General features: G+C 40.6%; 1 protein-coding gene across 1 annotated transcript in view; it reads right to left on the bottom strand.

The window, feature by feature from the left end:
* Positions 1 to 26,080, bottom strand: part of LOC122816739 — a 1,006,513-nt gene that overhangs the window by 64,584 nt on the left and 915,849 nt on the right. Inside the window, exon 49 of the mRNA XM_044089733.1 lies at positions 9,284 to 9,387. Within this exon, the coding sequence (XP_043945668.1) occupies positions 9,284 to 9,387 (104 nt within the window). The remainder of the gene's footprint in view (positions 1 to 9,283; positions 9,388 to 26,080) is intronic.

Below are 26,080 nucleotides of genomic sequence, written 5' to 3'. Positions count from 1 at the left end.
AAAAGATGTAAATAAATGGAGATAAATAATTAAATGGCAATCAAATTATTGAAAGGGAAAACTTGTAAAATTCTGTCAAAATGTTCAACCTGTGAACAGACTTAAACCCATGACACTGCAGTTCATAAGCACTGCAAGTTACCACAGTAATAACAAGCAGCTGCTAAGCACAGGCTGCAGTCAAGCACTTCAGCCATAATACTGTACATGCTAAATGGTGCAGCCTTATTTACGTAAACCTTTTTTTCTGATTTTCATCCTTTCGAGATTTTGGAGAATCTCTGATGTGACTTGTCAATGCTTTCTGTATAATTAACTTTCGATCGAAATAAAATGTCTCAATCAAACGTTAGGAAGCATGGCTTGAAGTTTCTTAGCACATTACCCTCTCTCAGATACTCACATCACAGAAAGTACTGCATCATTCACTTAAAACACCCATGCTGTTAAATCCCATCCAATGGCATGCACAAAAAGGATCTTAAGATCCTCAGAGCTTAAAAATAACTGTTTCTAAAAAAAAATCAAGTAATTAATGACATGAGTCACTATTCTGTTTAACCATCTCCACGTCTTTGAACAAACTTACAAACCATATCAGGCTTTTAAATAACTTGCAACAATTAAAATCTGCTGTAAAATATCACCTGACAACTACTTTTTGCAGCTGTACCACACCTACAGTTTGAACAGCATGCAATCCTAACATGTCTGCTACGGATTCTGTACAAGTGTATTAATATAGTATTTTTGATTTGACTTACAATATCTTGAAAACATGCTTTTCCTTAATCTTACATGCTTTGTAAATAATATTTGTTGATTGTTTCCTTTGAAATACTTTGCAAATGTTTGTTGGCTGTTTTCCTTTTGAATCGTCAAAAATGCATTTCTATTCTTGCTTTAGAGCTTTTCTCCCTGACTCTCCACTGAAAACTGAAAATGGGCATTTCAGTTCCTAGATGGACTTTCCCATTACACAAAAGCAAATAAATAAATAAATAAAGGAAATAAATAAATAAACAGCAGTTCTATCAAATGATAGTACACCATAATATATAAAACTCAATGCTCCATGTTACATTATACTGCACAATATTGTACATATATATGGTTGTACTGCTCAGACTACCACGTATTACTAGATATCAAGTTACAACTATACTGCAGTGTACAGTATCTGCAATATTCAAGGCATACCTGAAAAGCCAAGACACTTATGTGACACTGCTCATGTCTCACTCTGGTAATACACCCTGTATCATTCACCTATCTGCAGTACTTTTTTTTTCTTTTTTTTCAAATATGTGGTGGGTTTGCAGGTTGTGAAGACTTCTAAGGAAGTATAGTTCCCCTAAGTCCTTCTCTCCATGAAACCACAGTTATTCAGCATAACTATAGTATGAAAGCCACTCTTGCACTATGGTGACCAGATGGTATGGGCTGGTGAAGACAAGAAGCAGGAGGCAAGTTAGCCTTGGAGCCACCATTGTATGGAGAGACACAGTATTGTGAGGTCCCACCCACTATATCCAGGTATCATTTAGAAGGTCATTGTAAGCTTTCAGGCATGGACATCTCTTTATTTGCAAATATTCCCTTCTAAACTGGTGATACCACCCTCATGTCCTGCAAATTCACCCAGTCTGACCAGTGTTCGTAACTGCGGTCTTAACTGGGCTTTTAATTGCCTTCCTCACATCAGCATATCATCCCCATTCCTACTCTGAAGAGGGGCAAGCAGGCCTGGTCTCATCATTCCTTCCTTCCCCATCAACATTTACAACTACTTGGGTCACTAATCAAATCTATGTTACCTGGGTCCTAATAATGGCTTTATTCATCTATAACAATAAAATCGGGTTCCACTACAAGACGTGTGGATCTTGGAGGATGGGTTTGGACTCAACAATGGAGGGAAGACATTGGCTTTGTGTGCTATCAGTCCGCAGAATTCTGAATCATTGCATGCTATTGAGGTCCATTAGCGATACATTGTGCTGAAATGCTCAATATATTGGATTACTTCTAAATGGGAAGATCATATAACGGCCTGATAACAAACTATGCCTGTGCCCACTTATATTAAGAACAATAAGAGTTTTGACACTTTCATGAAACTAGTTAGTTAGATGCACTAATGTTAAAATACTATGATGGGAATAGCCAAATTGTGTGGCAAGCAGTTGTCAGTCAGTAAGGTACAGCACATGTTCTCCTGCAAGGGAACAGTCTTCATACCTATGGGTCAAGAGCATTCACACACTCAGAAAAAATATCTGTAAGCATTAAAGGATGGGTGTGGCAAATTCTGTGACTATACCTACATAAAAGATGTTCAAGAGGAAAACAGCCACAAACCCTTGTGAATAATAATCATCTTTCAGATTGAAGGAGGGTATATTTTACACTATAGAAATATGAACTGAAATTGAAATACAGCCCATGGAAGCAACTACTTAGTGTACACAGAGGACAGATTTCCAGAGAAATACAAATAACTGTTAGAAGTAGAATAAAGGGTTCCTTCAGTGATACTGCAATTATAGTTTATAGAATAAAAGGTAAAAACCTTCTAGAGGTATACTGATGCTGACTTAGAAATGTAGTTACAAAAAGATAAGTGGAATGAAATGTTGACCTAAGTAAAACAATTTTTTGTTTGGAAAGAAATTCAGTCTTATTCTTCTTTCAGATTAGAAATAATTTTTGTCCAGGTCTTATTGCTCAAATCTGGCAAATAATAATTACTGGTCAGCTAAGAAGACAAATGCTTGAGAAGATACATGAATCATGTCTGGGGATAATAAACCACAAAGGAAGAGCAAGAGATATAATACATTGGCCAGAGCTGTTGATATAAATAAAACAAGCAGTATAGAACTGTATGCATCTCATCAGTCTAAAAGAACAGCTATTAATAGATATCCTCCATGGTCATCCCAATAGAGAAGAATATCTTCAAAGATTCACAATTTTTTTTGGTGTAGATTATTAGTAGTAAGTACTTTGAAATAATCAGACAGATACAAGTTGTTGTTGTGTCTTTCGGCTTTTCCCAGTTAGGGGTTGCCACAGCGGAACTCCGGTCCACTAATGATTGGCAGTAGATTTTTATGTGCCGAGTTGCCAGCTCTAATGCACAGCCTTCAATGAAGGTACGCCCATTCACGCATGTCTCCACACAGAAGACACTTTAGCTGAGAATCGAACAGGACAACGTCTTACTGTGAGGCGACAACGCTACCGCAACACCACCACCGCAGTTATAATCAGACAGATACAAGTGCAAGTGTCAAAAACCTGTGATCTGCTAGTGATTATGGATGGCAGACTGATGTTAAAGGATCAGACTGCAGCTGTTGTCAAGTCATTGTGTTTTCATTTGGGGAACATCACTCTAATAAAGGATCTCATTTCATCTAATGATCTTCCCAGCATGGTTTATGCACTTATCCCCTTCTGCCATGACTATTGCCATGCCTTGTATCTAGGGCTGCCGTTACGTCTTTATATACTAATATTCCTCATTGGGCTGGTTTGTGTGCTTTAGAGTATTGGCTAAAGAGAATGTCCTTATATAGCCCGGGCTTTAATACATTTCTGTTATGCTTAACGGAGCATGTGTTAGCTAAAAATGTTTTTTTCTTCAATACTAAATGTTTTTTTTGCAATTGAGGGGTACAGCGATGGGTACATTGTTTGCACCCATCTATGCTGACCTCTTTATGGGGTATTTGGAACAGATAATTATATATGACATACATCACGTTTTTCTTGGTGAAATTGATATTTGGCGTAGATTTTTGGATGACTGCTGGATGGTGTGAAAGTCAGATGTATATCTACAGGAATTTGTTCAATATTTGAATGAAAACAAGTGGGGCATCAGGTTTACAGTACGTTATGATGCCACATCTGTTTCTTTTTTAGATGTTAAAGTGTCTAAACAACCTGATGGAACTTTGTCTAGTACGCGATATAGAAAACCCCACCATTCTAACACTTTACTCCACGCATCCAGTTGTCATCCAAAACATATTACAGCAAATACACCTAAATCACAGTTCATGAAAATACATAGAATATGTTCCAATACTGAAGAATATATACATTTTGATAATGACCTTATAGGTCGTTTTGTTGAACGAGGCTATCCATTGGCACAAGTAAGGCAGACTAGTAGGGAAGTACAATCATATTCAAGAAGTGAGCTTTTGAAGTACAAAGATTGTGGCCCTTGCTCTAGCAACAAAATTAGATTCACTACCACCTATGGTAGGAACACTCATAGATTTTTAAATATGATACAAAAACATTGGGACACTTTATTAACAGATGATAGGTTGTATGAGTTGTTAGGTCAGAGATGCTCATTTTATTTTCGGAAAGGGAAAACTTTAAGTAGTTATTTTATCCATTATAAACATTTTTTACCCTCTATAAATTCCCTACAAACTAATATAGATGGCACACAAGTGGTAGGTTTTTACCCCTGTGGCCATTGTTCTTTTTGTAAATTTATATGTTCAACTAAGGAATTTTCAAGCAAGAATACATCTAGGGGTTCTTCTATCAAAATGTTTGGCAATTGTAATAGTGACTGGACTATATACCTGACTATTTGCTCTTGCACAGCCTTTTATGTCGGTCAAACTTCCAGACCATTAAAATTGCAAATTTCGGAACATCTAAGTAGCGTTAGAAATAAGTATATGGCTAATGCCTTATATAAACATACTGTTATACACAAGACAGCAAAGTTAAAATGTATTATTATTGACAGAGTGTTGGGACATAGATCAATGAAAAGTGGTTGGCATAATGTTTTCAACAGAAAAGAAAAGCCTTAAATAGTAAAACTGGGGGGGGGGGGTTCCACCAGGTCTTAATGAGCATTTGTAATAATTGTTTAATGGGACATAAATATTCTGTTATGTTATGATATATAAGATGGGGAATGTACTGATGTGTTTTACATTGAAAAAGGCCTGTGGGCTGAAACCAGTCTGTTTTTGTACATTAAAACTAGATATTTGCCCCAGTTGAGTGCTGGCTGTTTTGTTTTTTGACTATGACTATTGCCATGCCTTGTATCTAGGGCTGCCAGATTTGGAACTTGCCCATTTCCAACCATTTCAAACCTCTTCAGCTCATTTACTTGTTATGGTTTCTAAGTTCCACCATATTACACTAATCTTGTGGGATCTGCACTGGTTACTAATAAAACAGCGGACAATGTATAAGATCCTAGTTCTGATGTATCTATTCCTGCATGGACTGGGTCGACCTTATCTTCAAAATTACTATCTTTGTACAGGCTAATTAAACCTTTATTTTCTGATTCACAGGGTTTCTTATTGGTTCCATCTAATAATCTGGAATCTTCAGGCTGTTAGTCATTTAGCTATCAAGGCCCAATATGTGGAATCTGCTACCAGGATACTTGCAGGACTCACCTACACTAGTAAGCTTTAAGGCAGGGCTAAATACTCATGCGACTGAATTAGCATTAAGATGACGTCTGATGACTATCAGATTTTATCTTTCATTTGACACAAATATTCTCCAGGAAGGGCTGACACAGAGAAATAACTTGTGTCAGAGTCATGGACTAAAACTAAATACCAAAAAATGCATAATAGTATCCTTTGGGAAGTCATCCAACCCTGGTAACTATCACATTCCCAACACACCCCTAAGAGCTGTCCTAGAAGTCAGGGACTTGGGGACACACATAGACAGTAATCAGCCTTTGACCATCATGTGTCTATAGTAGTGAGGAAATAAATCATTCTATGTTGTGCAACTTATAAGGAAAGGTATGGCATCTAGGTCTGAGGAGGTCATTGTTCCACTGTATTCAGCATTCATCAGACCTATCATTGAGTTCAGTGCTCCCTTTGGTATGTACATAGCCAGGCACATCCAGCAGTTGGACTGTCTACATGGGTTCCTCACTAAAGGAATACAGGGCATAAATAACATGTCCTATGCAGACCGACTCAAGGCCCAATCCCTGTATTCTTTGTTCCACAGGCTGCTGAGTGGAGATCTATGTCTGGCATACAAGGCATTGTCAAACCCCAGCCTGATGGACCTTCTGCATATATGCAAAATAACCAGCACCAGAATTGCCCATTCTAAAAACTTAAACCTTGCCTGTGATATAAATAGTACTTGCTGGAGAGATAGGTATATATCCCAGAAACTACCCCTTCTTTGAAACAGGCTCCCCAACCATGTAAAGCAGAGTTCCTCCCTAACCCAATTTACATGTAACTTGAATAATTGGATGTTTATAGGAAATTCATCCCTAGTTTGGTACCTATATCTGTAATGGACATAGGCAGCCTGTAAATCGTTCATATCCCAGGGCCCTGCTTGTAAATGTTTCCTGTCCCCAGTCCCTACCTGTGCTTATCAAGGGTACCAGAACTTTTCAGAGATTTGGGATGCATGGCTAGGCTTTAAAAGACCCTTGTGGCCATTAGCCTAGTACAGACTTATGAAACTATAATTCAGCCATGAGAATTATTAGTGTATTTTAACATATCATTTATCCTTGTTTGATTTTAACATACATTTTATTGTTGTATCTAAAGATTCTGCTTATTTCCCTAAAATGTATTACTGTTTGTGCTTATTTAATTTTGTAGTTACTTAAACAGTATTGAAATTGAGTTGAAGGTGTGGGTAATGCATTAAAAGCCTTTATTCTTTAGATGGAGATAAATTAAGGTGCATTTGACCATTAGCTTCAATACAAAAATAAAGAATTCAGAAGATATGTATAGGAGTGCAAATTTAAACATACAATTGATGAGTCCACACCAACAAAAGCCAAATGGGCAGCTGGCGAGAACTATCCAAGCCCTGAAGAACATTCAACACAATAAAGCAGTAAGACAATATATACCATAAATTCATTATGAGAGCATTCCTATTATAAATCTGACAGCTACAGATATAGCTGGATACTACAGATGCACATATAGCTGGGGTTAATACCTATCTGTGATGTTTACATTTAAGGAGAAATTAGACTGCATTCAAACACATTCTGTAAAAACGTATGATATAATTTTGGTTTTAAACCCCATAAGAAGATAAGTTTACCATTGAATGGAAAAGGGAATGGTAAGATGGTAAACATTTTTTCTTGGTAATATATGCAAATACCTTGTTCCTAGACCAGGCTAGATCTAAGATTTTTTCAAAGAAAGATCAGTGATTCTCTCATAGGACAATTTTGTTCTAAAGAAACATGATTCTAAAAATGATGTCTCTAAGTATAATTTATTACATACCTGCCTACCTTGATCAGTTGCTTCCTTTCATTTGTCATTGGTTCTTTTCCCCACAACATCTTACAAACTGTGGTAAGACAAATGGATTAAAATCTGGTGATATGAATGTTCGTTTAAGTAAGGTTTTGGTGTTGTCATCTCAGGTAAGTAAGATTCGAGTAAATGGATTTTCAGTTTACTCAAGTACACCCCCCTAAAACATATTTCCTCTTGCTGCAGTCAGGCCTATACAGGGCAACCCACTGCAACCTCTCCCTCCCAACCTCTTAGCTCAGATTCTACAGTTAGAAAGTTACTACAATAACAGTCTTTATATTGCATTTTTTGATTGCTGCTTCGCCTAGAATCTCCAAGGAAGGTGAAGGGAAAAAAGAAGTAAAATTCTGTTCCCATGCCATGTTTGTATAGCGAAAAAAGGAAAATGCAGGACCATGATAGCATATGAACAGAATGGCTGAGTTTAGAGCCCCCAGTAAAGAACAGCTGTGCATCTTCATTTCAAAGCTGATTAAAGTATGAGACAACATGGAAAACAAGAAAAGAAAAGAAAAAGTCAGACTTCATCAGTGTGACCTGGAGAATCTGCACACAAAAGTCCTGGAGGAATAAAAAGGAGTGTTACATGCTGAACTGCTGATGACAACATGACTCTAGGAGTCTAAGAAGGAATTACAATAGATAAATAAAAAATGAAGCAGTAAATGTAAAATATGCCCCCAAAAAACTGTTTTAAAACACTTGGCCAGCACAATGATGCCATCAAGTCAAAATGCGTAGTATAATTATATTCCTTTGATACCCTTCATGGCATCTCTTTGGAAACTATAGAAGAATGAGTCATAAAATCCTGAAACCAAAAAGAGAAAAATTGCGTTTTTCTCACATTCTGCTGAAGTGACACACTTGTGCTATCACCTAACTCTTGGGTGCTGTGTGCTTGGAAGTGGTATATTATGTTGGGATGGGGGGGGGGGTTGGGGTAAAGCCTTCCATAATGGAAGGTTTTTATTTTTGGTGGTGTGTTGTAATATAGGAGCATGCCAATATATGACTGGCTAAGTACATGAATACTGGTATTGTAGAAAAGCATCCATCACAGATCACTGCAGGAGGAGATCACTGTAGTCAGAGCTTTGCCTTTCCCTCAAAGTGCAGTGATTTAGGTTGACTATATTAAGTATGGGGTGGATGGAGCCTGCCCACACAGAAAGGTGGCCACCTAGATCAGAGAATAGATGAAATTACCAAGAACTGGCCAACGATGAACCAACAACGGAGTCTTTTCATATTTAGCAAAAGTGTTGTTTCAGTCTTTCAGTTTCAAAATGTTGTGATTTAGTCTTCTGTAACACTTTCCATTGCTTCAGATGGTTTTCAGACTTCTGGCATTGTCCAGCCACTCATGATGTAGTAAAAGATGATAATTGCATTACTTGTTACTTTGCTCCCTGGAGTATGTTGCATCTTTCGGCTTTTCCTGGTTAGGGGTCGCCACAGCGGAACTCTGGTCCGCTAATTATTGGCAGTAGATTTTTACGTACCGAGTTGCCAGCCCTGACGCACAACCTTCAACGAAGGTATGCCCATTCACGCATGTCTCCACACAGAAGACGCTTTCACTGAGAATCGAACAGGACAACGTCTTACTGTGAGGCGACAATGCTACCGCAGGACTTTTTACTCCCTGGAGTATGATATTTATAAATAAGTAAAAGCAGATAAAAGAGTTGAACTGAAAGAAGAATACAACGTTTAACAATGTCTATGAATTTCAGTTCATGTTCTTATCTTTGCTGTATATGATACAATTAACATCAGTAGTATTAAGAAAATGTAAGTACTTATATAATATGGAGGTTCAGCTTGAAATCTCATTATTTAAATATGGTTAATGATGTTTCATTAATGGGAAATACCTTATGCTAAATGCAAATCCAGGCTTGTGAGAAACTAAAATGTTAATGTTGTATTACCTGTGGACTGAAGCTGTATCTGTAGAATTTTTCTTGCAAAGAGGTAAAGATCTGCACCATTTGTGTAGCCATCTGTACGTATCACATCATTTATAGCTTTTATTCTGAAAAGGACATAATGACAATGTTACTTGAAATATTTTTCTTATTTTCTGTGATGCACCTGGTATTTTAAATTTCATTTTGCACACAATTCTAGAAGAATCCCCTCCTCTCAACTCAAGCCACCACTAGACTATATTAACTTAATATACATTGACATACAGTCAATGCTATAGGATCCTATAGCAGTTTTATACATTTTTATATAATTTTTATAAACAATGGTCGTATAAAGATACAGGATTAAAATGTGCAAGTGTGTGTGTGTGTGTTTGTATATACTGTGTATATACATATATGCACACGCATGCATATATACATACACACACACACACACAAATATATATATATATATATATATATATATATATATATATATATATATATATATATATATATATATATATATATATATATATATACATATATAATGCATATTTATACACACATATGGGTTTACCTAAAATGATCTAAACAGTATAGGAAAGACAGTAAAAATAGCTAAACTGCAAAAGATCTAAACTGGAAAATACTTAAACACAAAATACTGACAAAATTGGTATTAGACTAGAAAAGGGTGTATGTGTTTTCTCCACTGATGTGAAATTTTGTGCAACCTCAGAGTTGGTGTGTGTGTGTGTGTGTGTGTGTGTGTGTGTGTGTGTGTGTGTGTGTGTGTGTGTGTGTGTGTGTGTGTGTGTGTGTGTGTCTGTGTCTGTGTGTATGAGTCTAGGACACATGCTCGACTAGCATATGTCCAAATCGCAAAACATTGTGTATGTGTAGTTCAAAAAAAAATAATCCCCTGCACCCCCCACACCCCCCTACTTTATTATTCTCAGTCAGAGATTGCACTACAGTGGGGGAAAAGGGAATTTTCCCTTACCCGCACTGTAGTCCGATCTACGAAACAGGCACAAATACACAGAAGCGCTTGTCGATGTTAAGTGCTTTCGTGTATGTGTGTTCAATGTTTTGTGATTCGGACATATGCTAGTCGAGCATGTGTCCGGATCCCATATATATATATATATATATATATATATATATATATATATATATATATATATATATATATATACATATATAATTAGCAGAGGGTATCAGGAGGTGCGGGGGGGGGGTCTTGCTCCCCCACAAAAACATTGAAAGTGTGACATTTGACTGCATAAAACCACATTTTTTCAATGTTTTACTGGGGGGTGGGGGGGCAAGCCGCCCTGCATCCCCCCACAACCCCTCATAATTACTTATACCAACTACAAGGTCACACAACAGTAGGGAATCGGCATAAAACCTTCCTTAGTATAACTCAAATTTTGTTTGTCAGTATTTTGTGTTTAGATATTTTTTCAGTTTAGATGTTTTTAGGTTTAGATATTTTACTTACATCATTTTAGCTACATTTTATATGTATATATATATATATATATATATATATATATATATATATATATATATATATTTGTATATGTATAAGAAAACAAACAGGAACAGCCATCAAAAAATAGCACAGCACCACAAAGTAATACAAAATAAAATCAGTGCTGTTACAACAAGGCAATCCATATAAAACACTGCTGTGGCTCGAATAAGAACTAAATTGATAGACAGATAGAGGTATGTATGTGTGTATGCAAATGTCAAATAGTGATTTGGCCAGCATGAAATTGCAATGTCACCTATTATTGACTGCTGATATGTTCAAATAGCTTGTGGGAGACCAGCAGCTGTGCGACAGTAGAATTAGTATATATAAAGTAAGGGAGTATGGGGCAAAGTCTCCCTGTCGGTGTGTATGGGATGATTTGCCCACAGTACAAATGTAGTTGTTTTGTGTTTTATAGTTATGTCATTTTTTTGTAATTACATATTAAAGACTTTTTCTTGAATATGAAATAGTATTTGTAATACAGTGTTTGTGTTTGGTGTCTATTTTTCTGGTTGATGTTGAATGTTTGAGTGCTCAGTTTTCACTGGTATAATCATATAGTGTGCCATAGTGGCTATTAAGAGGGTATTCAGGTGCCATATGTTAGTAGCATGCTAGTGTATATATACTACACAATGTGGTATAAAGCTCTTGATTTTAAGAAGTATGCAGTGCTAAAGAATTGGGCTCATTCAGAGTGGGCCATGGTTTGTCTTTCCATCTGACAGGAGAATAACTTAAGATGTGCATGGATATGGGAATTACAAATGTTTTGGGACCATCAAAAAATGGAATTGCTAGATAGAGCTCTTAAAACACAAGCCATAAAATTTTATAACTGGATATTTAACACCAGTAAACAGTAAGACCTCAAACATCTGATCTTAAACAAGATTGACTTCTTCGAATCAGTCTCCAGAGCCATGGGTAAGGTGGTCTACACAGCCTATCTGGACCTCGCCAAGGTCTTTGACACCATCTCCCACTCTGGAATCATAGATACACTTACTAAGCTGGGCATTAATCCCTGTGTCACTCGATGGGTTGCCAACTGGCTTACTGACAGAACCCACACTGTAAAAGTAGCCGACTCCAAATCCAGCTCCAGACAAGTGACAAGTTGAGTACCTCAGGGTTCAGTCCTGGGACTGCTTTTGTTTGGTATCTACTTCTCTGAAGTACAGGCCAACACTAAGGGACTCTGGCTAACAAAGTTCACAGATGACTGCAAACTGGGAGCCATTATTGAATCCCCAAATGATGTGGATACTCTACAAAAGGACCTTATAGAAACAGATGCTTGGCGCCAGAGCCATGGGCTCAAGCTCAATGCCAAGAAATGTATAGCTATCCCCTTTGGGAAAAAACATGTACCCATAAATTACCACATAGGTAGCAGTACACTAAACACTGAAAGTGTGATAAGAGACTTAGAGACACAGGTGGACAGTGGTCTCACTTTCGATAACCACATTGCCACAACAGTCAGGAAATCCTTCTATGTGGCACACCTCATCACTAAGGGCTTTTCATCCAGAGAAAAGGAGGTCACTGTCCCACTGTACTCATCCCTCATTAGACCCATTATAGAATACAGCAGCCCATTTGGTATGTACCTCTCAAGACATCTGCAACAACTGGAAAGGCCACAGAAATACCTCACTAAAAGAATCACAGGCCTAAAACAGATGCCTTATGCTGACTGCCTTAAAAAACTCCAGCTATGCTCTGTCGCATATCGTCTACTCAGAGGCGATCTCCGCTTAACATACAAGGCCATGTCAAACCTATAGCTGTTGGACATACTACACTTAAAGAAATCCCAATCCCTCAGAGCCACACGCTCCCAGGATCTAAACCTTGTCATCACAATAAACAAAACATGCTGGAGGGATAGGTTCCTGACTCAGAGACTCCCCAGACTCTGGAATAGACTGCCCATACATGTCAAGCAGAGCCCTCTTTGGCCCTCTTCAAAAGGAACCTTGATGATTGTATGGGAGAAAGGAAATTCACCCCATGGATCACGTCAGTCGGCCTGCTAGACAGGGGTCCAGGGAAGTAAATATTGTGGGAAGAAATAGCCAGGGAATTGTTATGGCTAGGTTTGTATAGGCCCTAGGGCCGATAGCATAGTACCAACCTATGAACCGATTTTAAACTTGTTGTTAATGCCAGAAGTAAAAAGCAAAACCTAAGTGATAAATATTAATACAGCTGAGAAATTTAAAAGGGCTCTCCCAAGTTATTTACATAATGGGCTTTACAGAAGTACTCATACGTTGGTTGTGCTAACTGAAATATTGCTAACCAATGAAAACTTGTTTAAAACTGAACAATCTAATCCTGTAACTAGAAGTGTGTAGATACAAGTGGGTATCCAGGAACTCTCAGCAACTGGATTATGTGCTTTAAATGTGGGAAGAGGAGGCACATCATTAAAAATTGTTTAACTAGTAATGCTGCCACTAACAGAAATGTTATTTTTAACCAAACTGCTAGCAAAGTAAATGAAAATGCCGTATCTTTCAAAATGCGATTTCTAAGCATGCTGGTAATGAAACTATACCAATGGAATGTGATAACATAAGTGCTTGAACAGTAGAATCAGGATATTGTCTTCATGCCACTTGGAATTGAAAGGACTACCAGAGTCTGGGAGCATGGTCACACTTATTAAAGATCCTTATTTTTGTAAGCATTAAACATATGACATAAGAAATGTGGAATCACAGGAAGTTCAAGTCAAGAGTCTTGTGAGTATTACACTTTCAGTTTCAACCTAGACTATACCTTCGCTCATGAGGAGGATTATATCAGTCATGTCCAGTGTTAATCTATGAAAACCTATTCAATTATCCAGATCATTTTTGAAGAATGATAGTGACAATGCTATATCTATAGGGGGAGTCTATTCCAGAGGTGGGTGATGACTTTTTGTCTCCATCTTGTTTTATTGATCTACTGAAGCAGGTTTAGATCTCTTGTTCTTGTATTTGTGGGACTATTTAATTTTTGTAAGGATACAAGAGTACAAGAGATCCTTGGGAAGGCAAGATGTAAGTCTTCTCTGAGGAGTCTATAAGATGCATAAATGAGGGACAATGTTTCTATTTTTTTTTTCTGGTAGCTTAGGGATTTTAAGCCATGATCTTCTTCGTTAGGAGCCTCTGGATTCTTTCCAACTGGTTTATATATCTGGTGAGGTACACCCCATAGAGGGGCATAATATCCTATTTCTGGTCTGGCCAGTGTTGAATACAAGGGCACAATTACCTCTTTTGCTCTGGATGATATTACCTTGATGATCAGCTGCACCAAGTAGTAGGAGTTCATGACAACTGCTGCTACTCAGTAAGCAAAGAAGAGGGAATTATCAACCTAGGTTTCCAGGTATCTCACTATATTTTCATTTTGAAGTGAAGTATTTTCAATTCTATATAGTATGTGTGTGGGGGTGTTGGTGGTTTGTCTGCCAAATGTGAAAATGTTTTACTTTTTAGCATTTAATTTAAGCCCATTTTCAGTAAACCAACCATTTATAAGTGCAAGTTCCTGCTGAAGGACTTCTGCGTGAGAGAGGGGTATGACAATGACTCCTAGTTTGCAGTTGTCCACAACCTTGGTTAACCACAGGTTTTATTTTTAGTTTGTAGATCAGAATCCAAACAAAAGAGGTGCCAGAACCGTCCCCTGCAAGACAACACTGATGTTTTCTGGTGCTGCTGCTGTGAATCATGTAGATTCTGTCTTTTAGTGAATTTACTATCCATGTTATGACATAAAGGATCTATTTGTAACAATGTTTTTAATTGTGCTAGCATTGGGGATGGTGTCACATGCTATGACCAGATCAAAGTGAGCTGTGTGTACAGTGGTGTGATCTCTGTCAATAGCTTGTGTTACTCCCTCAAAGAAGGTAACCCAGGTCATTAGACAGGATCTACCTTCACAGAAGCAAATTGCTGTGGATCTAGCCTGATGAGAGTTTTAATGCTGATGTTAATTAAACCTGTTACAATGTGTTCCATAGCCTTACAAGTGAGACTTGCCTGCCTAATGGGCCTATAGTTTCCAGGGTCAGTAGTAGGTTCACCTTTATGGAGTGACATCACCAGTGCTGCATGTCATACTTCTGATACTGACCATGTACTCAGGCTCAAGTTAAATAGCATATGTAGAGGTTCTGCCAGGGCATGTTGGGTACAGACATAGATCACCCCTCAGCATTTATAGAAGACTGGGTAGAGAGAAAGGGCTTTGAGGTGCTCTGTGTAAAGTAGGCTTGTTATGTCTTGTAGTCTTTTTGTAAGGAACCTCTGAGATCGCTCTAGTTGCTGCATATGCCTGGTTAGGAACATGCTGAAGGGAGATCTGTACGCTATAACTGGTCTGATAAGGCCAGATTAGAGTGGAATAATGATCTTTTTGGACCTAGATGCCATGCCCTTACTTGTAAGTTGTGCAACATAAACACTTTCCTCACCACTGTGGCCACATGGTAGTTCAAGGTAAGGATACTGTCTATGTGTATATCCAGATCCCTGACAACTGGGTTGACTCTTAGGGGTGTATTATCAACATGGTAATTAGCCAAGATGGTTGACTTTCCAAAGGGTACAATTTTGCATTTCTTAGCATTGAGTTTAAGACCATGGCTTTGGTATCATTTGTTAGTAAGAGATAGGCCTTCTTGAAAAATGCTAGTGTCTGCAGGGGAGTCAATAATAACCCCTAACTTGCTATCATCTGCCCACTTGTCAGCCCTAAACCTTCAGCACTTTCTTCCACTTCAGAAAAACGGATGCCTAAAAGGAGCAGGCCCAGTACTGAGCCTTGGGGGAACTCCAATAGTGAATGGCCTCTTGGTGGAGGTGGCCTCACCTATTTTGATCTCCTGGGTCCTATCAGTTTGCTATTTGGCTATCCAGTGGGTGATAAAAGGATTTATACCTAATTTAGTGAACTTGTCTATAATGCCTGAGTGGGGTAATGTATCAAAAGCCTTGGCTAGGTCGAGGTAAGCTGTGTGCACATTCTTACCCTCATCCATTGGTTTGGTGACCCTCTCAAAGAAGTCCAGCAGATTTAATAGGCATGACCTTCCTTTAAAAAAGCTGAACTGTAATGGGTCCAGCATTTGCAGGTTACCTATGTCCTCATTTATCATTTCCATGATGAATCTTTCCATGGCCTTGCATATGAGCTTTTCAGATTTAATGACCTGTAGTTACCTGGATCGGTGGTTGGATCTCCTTTGTGCATGATGACTCTAGCCGTCTTCTATTCAATTCCTTGGGCACAAAACCTGAGTGTAGGCTCCAGCTGAGAAGTGCTTCAAGTGGAACAGAGAGGTCATGTTTCATGTTATTTAGTAAGCATCCCTGGATGTTATTGGGTCCCCTCAATGCAGTGATTTAGCTTTGGAAAGTGCATTGAAGACCTGTTCCCTAGTAATGGTTGGGGGGATTGTGGTATGCAGCATTTCCTTTTGTTATGCATCATTTCCTTTGGAGTATTGGTGGGAGAGATTTTTGAGCTGAACCTGTCAGCCAAAAGATTGGCAGTGTCCAATGTGGTTGATGCCATTTGCAATAAGTTCTGCATATTGTTGCATATTTCCCTTGTGGTTACAGACATAGCTGTAGAAAGCTTTATGGTTGTTCTTTTGCCTGAGAAGGTTTTTTTTCTTTGAATTTAACCTTTGAAGTATTAATTATCCCTCTCAGCTGCCTGTTTGGATTGGTTAGTTTTTTTTAGTATGTTGGGCTTTGTTAGTCCTATGCTTGGCCAAGATATTTTTCTTTTGTTGTATAACCGATTGATATTGTTATTCTATCAGGATGGCTTGTCTTTTGAGTTTGTCTTATTCTTAATATGTGTGGGCACAGTTCACTCTATACAGCTATCAATACGGCTGTACATGGATTTTGTAAATATCTCAACACATGCTATGGTGTTTACTGGGTTTGTGGGTGCTTGGAATTTAGCCAAGGTGTCATTTAATAGACATAGGTTAGTGTTGGAATAGTTCTCAAAGGGTTTTGGTTTTGCTGGGTTCTGGAATTTAATTTTTATTTCAAGCGATACTGCCTTATGGTCAGATTTGATGACTGAGGATATAACAATGGGTGAGCAACATCGCTCCACGTGTTTGTGAATACAAAGTCAAAGATGTTTATACGCCTGGTAGGAGAATGGACCAACTGTACCAGGTATTGGTATTAACCAAGTTTAGGAAATGCTGGGCTTGTGTATTAGAAGTGGTGCAGGATTCCCAAACAATAGAGAAGTAGTTGAGATCCCCATGAAGATCATATTGGGTTGAACAGTGATGCACTCTAGTACATTGAGATAGGTAGTATGGGTTTCCTGGGACATGAAAGGGGACCTATATGTTGCAAGGATATGGTATGAGATCCTGTTTATAGTGAGGTGCACATGTATGAGTTCCAGTGGGCCGTACACTTTAGTCTGGATGTGTGAGGTTGTTTTTAATATAGACTGTGACTCCTCCACCTTTAGTTCCCTCCTGTGTAGTAGCTGGTCTAAAGGTGTGAAAAGCATAATAACTTTGCACTGCCTGGATACTCTCTATGACTTTAAGGCATGTCTCCATTACTACACAAATCTCTACACTCTTCAGGGAGAAGAATGTTTGCAGGCAGTGTAGTTTCTTGTTAGGATGTCTAGCACTGAGCAGTACCACCTTCAGATATTCCTTTGTAGGGTCAGTTAAGTTGAGAGTTTTATCAGTTTGACATTGCCTAAAAAAAAAAAAAAAGCTACTATGGGGTGGAAAAGATCTTTGCCAATATCCTAAACCCTAGAAATGATAAGAGCAGACCATTCCTGGCAAAGCAGTGTGGTCTGTCAACCATGTCCTCCCAGGCGGTCAAATATTTTACCTCTTTGGAGGGACATTAGAAGCCATACCAATTATTAAAATCAATAATTTTCTGTTGGTAACATGGTATTATCCTTGGAGAAGATAGTATGCTGCTCAATGCTAGAATCATACGTGCCTGAGACACCTAATCAGTGAGCTTGGTCATGTCTTGCTTCATATAGTCAAGGAGCTACATCTCAGGTCATTAACACCCACATGAACTATGACAAAGACATACTGGTATGTGTGGTTCAGTGACTGGAGTGCCTATGTTACTTGCTGGATCATAGCCACAGAAAGGCAGCTAACCGTGACTGTTTCCTTACTCAGTCTGGCGAGGGGGATATTGGTGTGCCTCAGTGTTGAATTACCAATGACCAGGAAATTTGATTGTGTACTCGTTTGTCTTAAGGGCTTAGCAGTAGAGGCACTGGATACAGTGTTACTGTGTGTAGCTGTGGGTGGTGTTTTAACAGAGTGTTTACATGATGGCTGAGAACCCTTTATTTGATTGTGTTGTGTTGTGCAGTAGGTCTTAGTGTTTTAGGAAGGTGACCTGTAAGTGCCTCAGCATAAGTAGTTTTATGTGTAGGCAGCAGGTATGGTGCAAGTGTCACTGACAACCTCTGAAATACTTACAACTATTTATAAGCTTCTTTACCTGTCATATTCGAACATTTTTATTTTTAACGTTAGATATAACTTAAGAACTTGCTATATAGGTAATATATGAATATATAACATAAGTTATGTTAAAACACAGTAAAATATTTTTACTGTTCTTTGGCTTTAATAGGAACATTTTGCACCTTGAGGCTGACATCAGATGGTTAGGAACTAATGAATATTAACTTGTGTGAACCTTTAAATTCTCTGTTTTTTAGAGTTAAAATTATATGGGATTTTCTATTGGTTAATTTTTTGCATTTTCAGACAATTAGAATGGCATGTATTTCTGGAGATTGTGTTTAGTTCTGATGAAATTCTTGTTAAAAAGACAAAAGCGCTTAACTAATTCCACAATGATACTTTCCATAGCTTTACAGATGAGGATGGTTAGGCTCAAAAGAACACATGCATTTATGCATGGTCCAAAAATATGTGTGGTGCAGGGCCCCATGGTTTGAAAATAGCCAGGTCCCAAGGTACATTTAATCCACCACTGCTTAGGAATCTCAACGTAAATCAAATAATCCCACTGAGATGGTTCCTAAGCCAGATGGTTGAATGAGATAGCCAAATATGAAACCTATGCAATGCCCACTGACATGGACTCCCCCAAATTTATTTAAGGGATGCCAGCAGATCTCTTTAACTTTTGACCCCAAAATATACAGAATTCTTCACCCCAGAAGACTTTTCTCATTATACTTTCTTACTTTCTGGGAGCTCCTGCCAATTTTCACAAGCTTATGGGTAAAGTTCTGAAGCTTCATGCTCCATACTGAGTTGCATATCTTGATTATGCAGTAATTTATTCAGCAGACTACGAGTTACATTTAGTTGTGTAAAAATTGTACTGAAACCTTTAGGATAGGCAGGACTTTATTATTAATGCTGCCAAAAGTAAGCTTTGTATGACAGAATCTAGATATTGAAAATATGTGATAGGTAGAGGGGCACATAGTTTAGGCAGACAAAATCTCAATTGTCAGGAATGGTCAGGTACCCAGTACCAAATGTCAAATGAAACCATTCTTAAGGCTAGCAGGAAACTATGGAAAGCTTGTATATAGTTTTGCTACCATAGCTTGTCCTATGACAGCCATTTGAAGGGTAAGGCCTTTGTGTAGGTAAGGTAGAACATAGATGCAGGCGAGGCTTTTAAATGACTGAAAAATACTTTGTGTACAGAGCCAGTCTTAGTCATATCTGATATCAATAGAATCTTTATTTTGCATGCCAATTCATCTAAAGTAGGTTAGATGTGGTATTATGTCAGGAAGCACGTGATGAGGAACATCTAATTTGTTAGCTTAGTAGTCAGTTAAGAAATTCTGCTGTAGAGTGATGGGAATGCCTTACGATTAAGTATGTACTTACTTTTGTTGCAATTTTATTTGCTGGGATGCAGTTTTAGTTCTGCAATTAGGCATAGGCTTGGAACCAGACATATGTGTATGGATTATCCTAGTCCTGTAATATAGCTTAGACAGGATAGAAGTGGAGGTTCTGTGTTGGGAGGGCGTGGGAGGGTGTAGTTGTGGCTAATGGCTATTCAGCTGCTATTAAAATGCTGATGTTATGTAGTCCAGTCTCGCCTACATTCTTACCCGTGGGTTTGGAGCTGAATGTCGGCTCCGACTCGGCCAAAACTTTTCTAGCTCGAACTCTTTCTATTGGCTGGGCTAAGATGGTATCCCATGCTGCACTGCTCTATATCCCTAGATCTTGTTTGCCGCTCGTGTAGCTTGGACGTGGTCTCGCTCTTGGCTGTGGCTAAGTACACTTTTTTCTTCATTATTAGAGAATTGGTTGCAAACAAAAAGCTATTTTAATAGCTATTGTCTGTTCTGGTCTTGTATGGTGAAAAAAGTTTGTGTTTGATCATGTTTTCTGTGGTATCCCACTAGCTGTTCCAATGGGCTAGGCCTGTTTCAGTTAGAGGACCTAGTCTGTCCCTTGCTTCCTTGTGTTATTTCTTTTACAGGTCTAAAGCCATTTAAATTAGTGATTTTGTCTTCCCCTCCTGTGTTGTGCCAAAGGATCGTTTTAGTTAGAGATCTTGAAGTTCTCGTGTGTGGTAGTGTTTTTCCCGCCTTGTGACTGTTTTACTGTTGGTACTGTGGTCAGTAATTGTTGTCTTTGGTGCTTTATTGCAGCTTACTATGTCCAAAGATTCTAACGAGCATAAGCCTTCGGGCTTCAAGAAATGCTCTAGGTGCAACTATAAGATGTCCATTACTGATGGATATTCTGTCTGTGTGTATTGTCTGGGAGCAATCCATCTCCAGGAGTTGTGCAGTTTCTGTCATGCGTTTAGTCTGAGAGTTCTTCAGGAAAGGAAGAATAAGTGATTTTGAAGGGACTTCTGAAACCCTCCTTCGAGAAGGGTCTGGAAACTGCTTTCAGCTCCAAGACAAAATCTTCGAAATCTAAAAAAAGATCTCCGGCTCCATCAGTCTCCTCAGAGCCACCGGAGAAAATAGCATAGTCTGCTTCGACATCTTCAGCTCCATTGTCCTTGGGGCTACAGGAAGTGTCTGTGGTTATGGAACCGGCATCGGTTCTAATAATTTTGGAACCTATTCGGAGCCAATCGCCTAGCATTAGGCCAGCATCACCTCCTCGCAGATCCCCTTTAGAGAGGAGGTCTCGATCTTCCTCTCTATCCTCTAAATCCTCCAGGACCTTATCAGATGTGGACGTTGATAGAGTGGTGCAGAGACTCCTTCAGTCACTGGTTTTGGCAAAATTGTTCTCGGCTCCGGCCCATTTAGCTCCAGAGCCCATCCTTCAACCTGCTTCGATACTTCCTCCTCTGAGTGTATCTCAGCTTTCGAGCTGGAGTGCTCAGCTCTGTGTGATGTCCCTAGGTCGGTTCTGACAGCCCCTCCTGGCTTATCGGTGCCGACGTCAGCTCCGACCCCGTCGGTGCCGTCCACAGGATTCAGGACTCAGGGGTCTTCAGTCGGACCCGAGGGAGAGGCTTCGGGACACCTATCGGTTCCTAGTCTCCCTCTCAGTACTTTGGCATGGGGAAGTCTGACTCCTGCTGTGGTTTTGGAGGCTGGTCGCTCCTTGGACTTGGGGACCGGCCTTCAAGGCCATGCAGAGTGCACTGGCCAGGTCGTCAGCGGCATCATGTGGGTCACTCACTCTGTCCCCTACTACACTGGTGCAGGTCTCTGATCGCCATCTAGCTCTAGACTGCGGAGCCCCAAGGCCTCAGGGTACCCCCATGAGTGATCCCCACATTTCTGAGGGCCCCTCAGAGTCCTTGCCTGAGGAGCCACCCAGAAAGAAGACATGCAAGAGGAAGCACATAAATTCTCGGGTGAGTCTCTCACATCAGACACCGACCTCGAGGAATTGGAGGGGTCCCCCAAGTCATCCTCTATGGATATTTCTTTCTCTGACATCCTAGAGATTTTGAAACAGAGAAATGACTGGCCATCTAAAGCCCCCTCCGAAGAGGAGTCAGTCTTCCTGAAGGCCTTTGGTGCTCAGCCCTCCACCTCCTGGGTATCTCCACCCTTCGACGAGCTTCTGGATTTGGTCTGTCGAAGGGTGTGGGAGACTCCTGACTCTGTGGAAACAGTCCCCAGGAGACCCAATAAATTTTTGTCTGCTCCTCCTGGTAAGGAATTTCTGTCCAAGGGAGTCCCTGTGGATGCCATTGTGGTGGCAGCGGCCACTCAGAAGGAATTAGCCGAGACTTCTTCCACCGTCCATCCTCCTAACAAGGAGTCTAGGACCATGGACTGGTACGGGAAGCGTACCCTTTCTTCAATGACCTTTACCTTACGGTCACTAAATTATTTATCTCACTTTACACGGCTCCAGAGAGATCTCCTCAAGGAGCTTGGAGATACTCTCATGGGTAACGTTTCTGAGGCAGTGACCCAGATGGTTAACGCTCAGATGTCTACCCTCAGTTCCATTGTTAACTCCTCCATGAGGCTGATCTCATATGCAGCTGATGGAGTGAGTAGGGCAGCGAGTTCAGGAGTTGCTCTTAGGAGACAGGCTTGGATGTGCCTTTGTCATTTTGCGGAGGCTTTCAAGTCTTCATTCACTGATGCCCCTTTCGATGGTTCCTCTTTGTTCGGAACCAAGGTGAAAGACACCCTCACCAGGTGCAAGCAGGAGGGAAAAACTCTGTCTGCTGTAGGAGTCCATTTTTCCCTTTCCTCTAGGCCTTATCTCAAGGCCAGAGGGGTGGCAAAATGTGGTTCAAGAAATCACAGAGGTTTTTTCCTGGTGCACAAGGTGAGCCCCCCTCTAGAGGCAGAGGAGGGGGTGGTTATTCAGGGAGACACTGCCCTAGAGGCAGAGGAGGCCCCCTCAACTTGGGAGACTGTGATTCCTTTTGTGGTTCTCCCTCCCGCCGCTCCTGATGGGAGGCCTGACTGTGCATTTCCAGAGCCAGTCAGGGGTTGAATCTCATTATACCCAGAGGGCTGGCAACACATCACCCAGGACCAATGGGTTCTACGAATTTCCGGAGGACATGTCATCCCCTTCTCGTCAGATCACCCTCCAATCACGAAAATCCCAGATGTTCCACCCAGTCAAAGCGATTATGCAGCTTCAGAAGTTTCAAAGCTGCTAGAAAAAGGAGCCATCCAACATGTCCCCTCAGACCAGATCAGATTAGGGACTTACTCAAGATTCTTTTTGATGCTGAAAAGGACAGGGGACCTGAGACCCATATTAGATCTCAGCCAATTGAGCACTCACGTGCAAAAGTCCAAGTTCCGAATGGTCACATTGCAGTCTATTCTCCCATTGTTGGGAAAAGAAGTGTGGATGTGCTTCATTGACCTCAACGATGCTTACTACCACATCAAGATGGACAGGGCATCCATAAGTCACCTACGCTTCCGGCTGGGGGCCATTCATTTTCAGTTTTGAGCCCTGCCCTTTGGTCTCACCACAGCCCCCAGGGTGTTTACCAAATGCATGGCAGTGGTGACTGCTCACTTGAGATGTCAGGGATTCCAAGTGTTTCCATATCTGGACAACTGGATCCTTACTGCCACCACCAGGCATCTACTAATTCAAACCAGGAACGCTACTATAAACCTGTATGAACATCTGGGCATCACATTGATCTGGGAAAAATCTTCCTTGTTGTCCTCACAGCGTGTCACTTTTATAGGTGCAGAACTAGACACCACCCTCATGCGGGCTGTTCTACCACAGGAAAGGATCAGAGCCCTACAACAACAAGTTCATGCCTTGCTTCCCCCGAGAAGAGCAAAGGCAAGATGGGTCCTCCAACTATTGGGGACAATGGCTTCGACGATTATGTTAGTCCCTCTGGCAAGGTTACATATGAGACTCCTTCACTGGCTACTTTTTGCCCAGTGGTCTCTCCAATGTCTTCCACTTTCTTACCCTATTCTACTCAAGGACAGGTGTGAACAGGATCTCAGTTGGTGGCTTTGCACCGACAACCTGAATGTGGGAAAACCCTTCATTCCTGCATCACCGATTGCCACGGTGACCATGGATGCCTCCCAGATGGGGTGGGGGGTGGCATTATCTAGGCAGGACAGTCCAAGGCACGTGGCAAGAGCACGAGATGCCTCTGCATATCAATGTCCTGGAGATGAGAGCGGTGTTACTAGCACTGCAAGCACTTCAAAGTTTTCTTCCTCTCGGGACTATTGGAATCCACTCAGACAATATGTCAGTGGTGTGGTATCTGAACAAGCAGGGAGGAACCAAGTCCTATCCCCTTTGCAGAGAGGCCATGCGAGTGTGGCAGTGGGCAGTGTCTTCCCAATATTTTCTGGTGGCAACACACATTCCGGGGAAGTCCAATGTGATCACAGGCAGTCTAAGCAGAGCTATTCTGATGCCTTATGAGTGGTCCCTGAACTGTCAAGTGGAGGAACAGATCTTCCGCAGGTGCAGTCAGCCTTGCTGCGACCTCTTTGCCAGCCCCCTCAGTGCCAAATGCAGCAGCTACTTCACATTGATCCCCCCTCAGGGGGAGTCACCCAGGGATGCTCTAGTCCACGATTGGCCCTCCGGTCTACTATATGCCTTCCCTCCATTTCCCTTGCTGTCAATGGTTATTCAGAAAGCGTAAGCCCTGGAAAGCAGAATGATTCTGATTGCTCCACATTGGCCTCATCAAATTTGGTTCCCCTTTCTCCATCCCTATCTCATGGACGCTCCTTGGATTCTGGACCCACAACCAGACTTACTGACACACATGTCAGGGCAGCTCCATCCATCTCTTTGGACACTCCGGTTGACAGCCTGGCTACTCCACTTCCATCATTAGTTAGGCTTCATCATTTTTCACCGGAGGTGGTTCATATTTTATCTTCCTCTCATAAGCCCTCCACCAGGAAGATTTACTACAGTAAATGGAAGAGGTTTTCAATCTGGGCTCATACCCAAAAGATTGACCCTTACACGACTCCAATTTCATCTGTACTGGAGTTCTTGTCGATGCTCTTTAACCAGGGTTCAGTGGCTGCAACCATTAAAGTCCAATTGGCGGCAATTTCTACCTTTCATGTCGCAAACGAACCTAGTCTGATGGCTCATAGACTCTGTAAGGCTTTTCTGAAGGGCACTCTGTTACTTCGTCCTCCGGCATCGGAACCTGTCATGCCTTGGGATTTAAACTTTGTTCTACAGGCTCTTACTTCATCAACTTTGAGTCTGCAGCAACCTGTGATTTAAAATTCTTAACTTGGAAGACTGCCTTTTTAGTAGCTATCACGTCAGCCAGATGCATTTCAAAGCTTCAAGCCTTATCATTCAAACCCCCTTATTTGATTTTCCATAAGGACAGGGTTTCTCTCAGACCCAACCCTTCCTTTCTTCCTAAAGTGGCATCAATCAGTAACCTTAATCAATCTATTGAGTTGCCAGTGTTTTTTCCCCAGTTCTCAAACAAGGCAGAATTTAAATTTCATCAGCTGGATGTACACAGACAATTACGTTTTTATCTGCACAGAACCAAAGACCTCAGAAAATCTGATCAGTTGTTTGTTTCTTTTTCGGAAAACAGACTTGGGTCTCCTGTCTCCAAAGTCACGCTGTCCAGGTGGATCTCCAGTTGCATTTCTTTCATTTATTCCTCAGGGGGTAAAGATTTATCGTTCCTGGTGAAGGCTCACTCTACTCGGTCTGTATCTACATCTACAGCCTATCAGGCCAGATTGTCTATGGATGATATTTGTGCTGCGGCTACTTGGGCATCTCCTCACACCTTTGTTACTCATTACAAGTTGGATGTGGAATCTAGGGGCAGGTCTTTCTTTGGTTCCACAGTGCTCAGGAGTATTTTCCACTGAGCCTTCCAGGATTTAGGTGCTAGGGATGCTGTCCCATGGGTAAGAATGTAGGCGAGATTGGACTACATAACATCAAGAAGTTATGCACTCACCATAATGTTCGATGTATGTAGTCCATCTCACCTCCCATTCTTACTTACCCCCCCTCCTTCCCCCTTCCTGGAGGATCTGGAGGTTAGGTCTGGTTTCAGAGCTCCCTTCATTCTTGATTTGTTCTTCCTTTCCTTGGGTGTTATGCATGGAAAATGAGTGCTGGTGTTTGCAGCAAACTAGATCTGGGGATATAGAGCAGTGCAGCATGGGATACCATCTTAGCCCAGCCAATAGAAAGACTTCGAGCTAGAAAAGTTTTGGCCGAGTCGGAGCCGACATTCGGCTCCGAACCCACG

Source organism: Protopterus annectens, chromosome 12.part0 (assembly GCF_019279795.1).
Source record: "Protopterus annectens isolate FY-2018-M chromosome 12.part0, PAN1.0, whole genome shotgun sequence".
Classification (NCBI taxonomy): Eukaryota; Metazoa; Chordata; order Ceratodontiformes; family Protopteridae; genus Protopterus; species Protopterus annectens.
The sequence above is the reverse complement of the archived record's forward strand: the minus strand, read 5'-3'. Positions and strand labels throughout refer to the sequence as shown.